Source organism: Choloepus didactylus, chromosome 23 (assembly GCF_015220235.1).
Source record: "Choloepus didactylus isolate mChoDid1 chromosome 23, mChoDid1.pri, whole genome shotgun sequence".
NCBI classification, from domain to species: Eukaryota; Metazoa; Chordata; class Mammalia; order Pilosa; family Megalonychidae; genus Choloepus; species Choloepus didactylus.
In genome coordinates, this window is record NC_051329.1 from 13013557 (window position 1) to 13021574 (window position 8018).

General features: G+C 56.0%; 1 protein-coding gene across 1 annotated transcript in view; it reads left to right on the forward strand.

Moving 5' to 3' along the window:
* The window catches only part of LOC119519284 (serine dehydratase-like), a 22349-nt gene extending 15488 nt beyond the window's left edge, over nucleotides 1-6861 (forward strand). The window contains exons 5-11 of the mRNA XM_037816868.1: nucleotides 1284-1466; nucleotides 1630-1669; nucleotides 2336-2475; nucleotides 3919-4007; nucleotides 4615-4842; nucleotides 5397-5521; nucleotides 6509-6861. Coding sequence (XP_037672796.1) covers nucleotides 1284-1466; nucleotides 1630-1669; nucleotides 2336-2475; nucleotides 3919-4007; nucleotides 4615-4842; nucleotides 5397-5521; nucleotides 6509-6702 — 999 coding nt within the window. The 3' untranslated portion in view covers nucleotides 6703-6861. The remainder of the gene's footprint in view (nucleotides 1-1283; nucleotides 1467-1629; nucleotides 1670-2335; nucleotides 2476-3918; nucleotides 4008-4614; nucleotides 4843-5396; nucleotides 5522-6508) is intronic.
* The last annotated feature ends 1157 nt before the right edge of the window (nucleotides 6862-8018 follow it).

Genomic DNA, 8018 nt, shown 5'->3' on the forward strand with positions numbered 1-8018 from the left:
CTCTCCTCCTTGTATCTACCCACTGGTCCATTCACTCATTCACTCATTCATTCACTCACCCCTCTCTCCTTGGCTTAAAACCTCCCAATAGCTCCCTCCTCACCTCCCACCCCACGCCCTCTCCAGCCACTTCTTCTCTTCGCACCAGCAGCACCCCAAGTTCATTTCTCCCCCAGAGTGTTTCTACTGGGTTCCCTCTGCAGGAATGTTTCCCCTTGACCTGCCTCTTGTTCTCATTCATGTCAAAGTTTCCCCTCCAGAGAACTTACAGATCAAAGAGATTTAAAAGACCCATCAACCAATCAAAACGCACAGACCAGATTCGCATCCTGATGCAAACTGTCAAACACCCAACCTACCACTAACCCAAAGTCGACGGTTACCCCACTGATGAGACAGCTGGAAATCAGAACAATTACCAGATATTTTGATGATACTAAGAAATTATTGTTACTATTTTTAGGTGTGATAATAGTATTGTGGTTACATTTTCTTCCAAAGTTAGGATTATTGAGGGATAATTTAAAGTCAATAAAACTATCCCATCTTAAGTAGAATTCAATGTTTGGACAAATGTATACAGTTGTGAAATCATGTGGCTACATAAAAAAACAGTCATTTTAGAGATACATATTGAAATATTTACAGAGGAAAAAATGCAGGAGGAAAACATAAAAATAACAAAGGCAGGAAAAATAGTGTCAGAGATGCGGGTGAAACCAGATAGAACACAAGTCAGTGACTTTTGGGTCCCTACTTGGGAGGAGTTGACACACTTCTTGCAAATTTTCCATAATAAAAGTTTTGTAAATCTCCCTCCCTAGAGAAGCACCCCCCCTAGCTAAAAGATCCCCCCAAGTCACTCCCATTTGAAGTTCTGCGATTCTCACAGTGAGAGCTCAGGCAAAGATTTCCACTCCTGGGTAGGTGCTCAGTAAATGGTTTTTGGATGAATGAATGAATGAATGAATGTTAAATCCTCCCCCTCTCTCACTCGTCCACTGCCACATATTGGCCACATTCTACATCCCCAACACTGTGGGCAGCCACGGTTATAGAACGAAAGGGCCCCTACTCAAATCCCTGTCCAGATGTGGAAGCAGAGGCCCAGAAGGAGCAGGCCCCTGCCCGGGGTCTCCCAGCATAGCAGCTGGAAGGGGCTGAGGGGCTCCCCACCTTAGGATTACTGAGGGATAATTGAAAGTCAATAAAATTATCCCACCTTAAGTAGAATTCAGTGTGGCTGAAGCTGCCTGGACCACGGAATCCGTGTCCTCCCGCAGGCCCCTCGGGTGACGGCCGGGATGCAGGACCCCGCCGAGGGTGCGCACTTCCACGTGGTCACGCCTCTGCTGGAGAGCTGGGCCCTGTCCCAGGTGGCGGGCACAACTGTCTTCCTCAAGTATGAGAACGTGCAGCCGGCCGGATCCTTCAAGATCCGGGGCATCGGGCATTTCTGCCAGGAGGTGAGGGGGGCAGGAGGGGGGAGGAAGGGGGCTGTCCAGGAGGAGGGGTGGGGTGAGGTGGGGCGAGGGGTGTGGGCAGGACAGAGGTGAGGAGTTTTGGGGGAGTGGGACCATGAGGGTCTAACTCCACCCCTGTTACCTGCTTGGTCGTCTATCTTCCCAGGTAGCCAAGAAGGGATGCAGACACCTGGTGTGCTCATCAGGTGAGACCCCCGTTTCTGCTGGGAGAGGGTCCTCAGGGCTGGGGGTGGGGGAGGACAATCTGCTAGAGCAGCAAATGTCCTGGGCTCAGCCTCCTCTTGAGTCCAGTCTTATCAGGGTCATAGCCTGAGGTGACCACATCATATATTGTCTCCCGCCCCCTTCCCATCATCCAGGGCTCTTGATAGGAAGGGGCAGAAACCCAATGCATGCAGGTGTAGGCTAATGAATTTACAGGCCTGAGATAAATGGCTTTCAGGCATGGCTGGATCCAGGAGCCCTTCTCTTTATCCCTCCCTCTCTTGACTTTGCTTTCTTTATGGTAGGAAGATAGTTCAAAAGATAGAAGTTCCAGGCTTGCATTAACGTCTTCCCAATCCCATGAAAAGAGAGCATTCCTTTTTGATGGTCCCCCTAAATCCCAGAATTGATCCTTTTGGCCAAGCTTGGGTCGTGTACTTGTGCCAGAATCAATCCTGGCTCAGAGAACTGATTCTCCAATTGGGTCCATGTAACTCACGTGTCCCCCTCTGGAGCTAGGAGGAGAGTCAGTGGGAGGGGGCAGGCGGGAGTGGGGGAGGAGCGGCTCCAAAGGAAAATGGAGGTGGGAGGGATGTCACTAGGCTAACACAACACTGCCCACCGCACACCCTGCTGTGCTTCCCCAGGGGGCAACGCGGGCATAGCCGCTGCCTACTCAGCCCGGAAGCTGGGCCTTCCTGTCACCATCGTGCTCCCCGAGAGCGCCTCCCAGCAGGTGGTGAGGAGGCTGCAGGGGGAAGGGGCCGAGGTGCAGCTGGCTGGAAAGGTAAGGGCCTGGGGTGCCCCACGGGACTGGCCGAGCTGAGGGGTGGGAGCGAGGGGCAATGTATGTCAAAGGCTAGGACCCCCACACCATTGGGTGCTCCCCACCCTGAGAAGACCCCTCCCCACCCATTCATGAACTCAGGAGAAACTAGTGACAAGCAGGACAGCGTCCATGTCCCTACATCCTCGCTAACACTTGGTATTATTCACTTTTTAAATTTTTGCCATTCAGAAAAAAACAAAAAATAAAAAGAGGCTGGCAGCATTTTCCCCTCACTCTTAGACCAGTCTCATGTGAAACAGGCCCACTGTTGCCAAAAAAACAGATACAGATTCCTCCCCTGGGAAGGGGGCAAAAACCATCCCTGGAAAACAGATTTTAAAAAACCTTTAAAACTAAAAGTAAAAGTAAAAGTAAAAGCCATACTGTGGTACCCAAAAGCTGGTCACCAAATAGTGTATATAGTTCGTTCGTTCATTCGTTCCTTCCTTCCTTCCTTCCCTCTCTCCCTCCCTCCTTCCACCCACCCATTTATTCATTCATCCAACCATCCTCCCATCCGTCCATCCATTACCCTTACTCCCTCCCTCCCTGTCTTTTTTCCATCCATCTTCCCATCCATACTTTCAACAGCTAGCCACCGAGCAGGTTACAGAAGTAACAAGACCAGGTCTTGATCTCATGAAGCTCAAAGTACCGCGGGGAAGTTGTTACCGGTGATTATAGTAGAGCACAGTGAATGCCGTGATGGGGGAAGCACAGGGCACTGTGAGACAAAGGATGCACCGTGCATTAGTCCGCTAGTGCTGCTAACTCATGCTGCGTAACAAACAGCCCCCATCTGTCAGTAGCTTATGGGGAACATCTCTTTCACTTGCTTGTGGGCTGGGCTACTCTTCATCTGCCAACTCCCATCCCTGACTGGGGGAGGGCGGCTCCTGGGGCACCGACCCCTTGGTTCTTGCAGTCTGCATTGCACACGGCCCAGCACACTACCACGGCCAGAGCATGCCCTGCAGGGGAATCCAGGGTGGGCTGTGGGACACGGTCCTCTGCCACGGATGCCAAGCCAGAGAGGAAAGCAAACCCACCCCTGCCTAGTCTAATAGGGTCCCTCAAGGCCTAGCTCTCCAGTGGCTCAAACTTGCCTGTCCCAATCATCAGCGGAACCACTGCTGGTTGTCCTGGTCACATGCAGTAACCGAGTTGACCTGCTTGCAGCATCACATGCTAGCGTGACTCCAGGGAGAGGGTCCCGTTGGGACTGGGGGATGCACATGGCGTCCCTTTGTCCACCTGGAAGTCTCCGCCCTTGTCCCGGGAGGCTGCCAGGCGTCTCCCCAGACCTCTGGGTCCTGGGGCCAGCTGGGAGACCCCAGACCTCTGCTGCAGCCTCTGCCAGACCTGACCCGGGTCTTCTGGGCGCCCTCGGTTCCTCTGTAGGTCTGGGACGATGCCAACCTGAGGGCTCAGGAGTTGGCCAAGACGGACGGCTGGGTGCACATCCACCCGTTTGATCACCCCCTGATATGGTATGGGGCTCGGGGCCGGGGTCCTCACTGAGTCAGGATCTTCCCTTTGGACAAAAGGGGATCTCAGGCCCGGAGGGGACAAGGGCATTTGAAGTGGACACTTGTTTCTGCCACTTGTGAGCGGTGTGAGCACACATCTAAAATGGAAACGATAAGAACAGGTCCCCTTTAATGAGTGTGAACTCGGGGCAAGGCACCAGCTGAGGCTCCCTCTGCTACTCTGTTTAATCCTCACCAGAGCCCTGAAGGGGGTGGGGTATCACCTGTTCTACAGGCGAGGAAACTGAGGCACAGAGGGGGTCAAACAACTTGCTCAGGATCACACAGCTGAACTTGGGGTGGGGGTGTTCTAAGTGACGTGCTGGTCCCCTCTTAACCACATGCACTATTGTTGCCTCTTTCCCCCGTGGTGGGGGTCTCCAAGAAAGCACCTGGAGGGTTGATGCAGGGGGAAAGAATGAACAAAGGAATCATATGAATGAATGAAAGCTCTTAAGTGTGGCAGGGTCTCCTCTCCACTTGCTGTGGATGGGAAGGGGGGGCTGCATTTATGTGATGCCCCCATCCCAGAGTTTCTCTCTCCTTCTCTCTCCCACCCCCTCCCCAGGGAAGGCCACGCCAGCCTGGTGCAGGAGCTGAAGGCAGCACTGGGGACCCCGCCGGGAGCCCTGGTGCTGGCAGTGGGGGGTGGGGGGCTGCTGGCCGGGGTGGTGGCTGGCCTGGCGGAGGTGGGCTGGCAGCACGTGCCTATCATTGCCATGGAGACCCGTGGGGCGCACAGCTTCAACGCGGCCATCAAGGCGGGCCGGCTGGTCACGCTACCGGACATCACCAGGTGGGGGCGGGCTGGGGGTGACCCTGCCCCAGGGGTCTCCCCGTCCCAGCCAGTGGGGGAGGGGGAGGCATCGGAACAGCCCTCTTAGCCCCGGGACTCCAAGCACAGCCGCGCGGATCTACAGTAGAAGGCTGTGCTGTTCAAGTACTTTCTCCAATTAAAACACCACTTTCACTGGTTTGCATCACGACAAGAACAATTTAAGTGTGTTGCAGATAAGTTGGAAAATGCAGACAAGCAGAAAGCAACACGACACAAAACATCACCCTCAATTCCACCGTCCAAAGCTGAACGTGGCTCAGATCGGGCTGGATTTTTGCCAGCCTTTGTTTCTCTCCCGCTCTATGTCCAGCTCTCCCTCTTCTCATGAGACCCAGTATGACCTCATATGAACTTGTCTCCATCTGCCAACACCCTCTTTCCAAACGCGGGCACGTCCTTTCTGAGCCCCTCCTTGGCACCAGGCCGGGTGCTGGATCCCCTGCAGGACTGGGGTGGGCAGGAGGCCTGACTCACAAACTCTTCCTTCTGCCCTGCCCCGACCCACCCTGCAGTGTGGCCAAGTGCTTGGGCGCCCGGACGGTGGCCGCGCGGGCCCTGGAGTGCCTGCAGGAGAGCGAGATCCTCTCGGAGGTGGTGGAGGACGCCGAGGCCGTGAGAGCCATGCAGCGGTTCCTGGGTGAGTGAGCGCTGCCCCCACCCAGGGGCCAGAGCCCCTGCAAGTCCAAGGACCCCAGAGCATGAGCAGGTTCTCTTTCAGTGTGCTATCTGCTCAGCACCTAGCACAGGGCTGGGTACACAGCAAGCACACAGTAAACTCACGTCGAGTAAACAGAAGGAGGGTGCCACATTGTCGCTTGCCTCCAGGCTATCGTCCATGCTGTTCCTCCCTCTGGCATGCCTATCCATGGCCCTCTCCCAGTTGTCATTGTATGACTCAGAGCTACTCAGCCATGATGACTCCTCCTCCAGGAAGCCTCCCCTGACCTCCCACCTCACCCCACCTGGGTTGGGGGCCTCCCATGTGCCAGTCTGTCTGTTCATAAGTGTCTGGTTCCCATCACATCGCTAGATTGTGAGCTCTGTGAGGCCGGGGCCTGGGGCGTCTTGCTCACTGTTGGGTCCCCAGGGCCTCCCTAGCACAGGGCTTGGCAGGAAATGGGCACCCCATAAATGTTTGTTGAATGAATGCATGAATGGAAAGGTGGATAACGGATGGATGGGTGGTGGATGGGTGGTTGGATAGATGGGTGGGGTAATGGATTGATGAATGACAGAGAAACGGATGGATGGATGGGTGGACACAGTGATTAATGAACATATTGATGGATGGACAGACAGTCCAATGATGGATAGGGAGATGGATGGATGGACACGTTGATTGATGGGCACACTGATGGACAGACAGACAGCCTAATGATGGATGGAGGAATGGATGGATGCATAGATAGATGAAAGGTGGCCAGAGAGAGAGATAGGTGGCCAGATTGATGGATGGACAGAGAGTCAGACAAATGATGGATAGCGAGATGAATGGATGAATGGATGGACAGATGGATGGACAGGTGACGTCAACTATTTGCGGTGTCCAGAGCCTGCTGAGCACTAACTGGTTCTTTCTCCCTTTCTCTCCACTCCCCCACTCCTGATCCCCTGCCCTGGGCAGATGACGAGCGGATGCTGGTGGAGCCTGCCTGCGGGGCAGCTTTGGCCGCCATCTACTCGGGACTTCTGGGAAGGCTCCAGGCCGATGGACGCCTCAGCCCCTCCCTGGCCTCAGTCGTGGTGATCGTGTGTGGGGGCAACAGTATCGACAGCCGAGAGCTCCAGGGTCTGAAAGCACAGCTGGGCCAGAGCTAAGGGGTCCTGTTCTGGTGAGGAGGCAGCCAGGCCCTGGGAACGAGCCTCGACATCTCTATGACTGGTCTTCTGTACCAGCTGCCTCCTACGGGAAGTCCTCCTTGAGCAGCTCCCTGTGGTTGCCCGCAGCCGTGGCCAATAAACCCTTCCTGAACCGAGTCTGTAACTCCACAGGTCTGTCTGTCCACCTCCGGGAGCTCCCAGACGGCACCCAACCCTGAGCAGGCTCCGTGAGGGAGCAACCCTTCCCACATCACACAGCTTGGGCAGCAAAGCCCAGGCCTGAAATCTCAGGGTGCCCGAAAAATCCATCATGCTGAGCAGCCCAATGCACTTCCCTGACCTGGGGTAACTGCTTATGTCAAGCAGGTCAGGAAGGAAAGGGGCTCTTCCGTCACTTTGCAGCCTTCTGTGCCTGGAACTATTCAGAGGACTGTGTTGTCTTCTTGACTATTCACCACGGCACCATAAAGTAGGAACCATTATTACCACCCCCCCTTTACAGATGGGGAAACTGAGGCACGAGGTCAGGTAACTTTCCCAAGGTCACGCAGCCAGGTTCTGTGATCTTTAATGTCACTCTATGGCTCGGACCTTGGTTTGCTTTAGGTGGGGTTAAGTGGTGGTGGGATATCGCGGAAGGGAGCAGGACCCCAGGTCTGCCTGGGCGCATCCGCGGGTGACAAGGAGCGGCAAGTACCGGGCGTGTGCGCCACCCACCCCTGGGAGCCTCTCCCTGGAACCGGGACAGAAAGTTTAGAATCTTTTGGAGCCACGAGGGGGCAGCAAAGTGTCTCCTACGGGGAAGGCTGGCTGGAGGCGGAGGCGGGCCCCTGGGGTCCTCTGCCCCTACTGGGGGGTCCTCACCCCTGCTGGAGGGTGCTGAGGCTCCCCACGTCTGCGCTGGAGAGGGCCTCGTCCCTCCGCTCACAGCCCTTCCGGGAACGAGGCTCAGAGCATGGGATCCCCCCCAGCTCCCGGCCGCACCCACCCTCCCAGGGCTCTGGTGGGCCGGGTGACCCCTCGCTGGGCCTCAGGCGGCACCTCTGGGCCCCTCTCCCCACCCACCTGCCTTTGCCGCCGCCGTTCCCTCCGCCAGCGTCCCTGGGCGCAGGCTTTCCGAAGGGGCGGACCTGGGAGCGCACGGCCCCGCGCTGCTGCTCCGTTCCCTCCGGGACCGCCCACCCCAGCCAGGGTTCCTTGGAGTCAGGCCGTGTGAGGTTTCCCAGGGGAGAGGAGAGCTAAGGGCCCCGAGCCTCACCTCTGCTCCTGCTCCCCAGCCCCGGGGCCTTGCGCCCACGAGGCGCCCTTCAGCG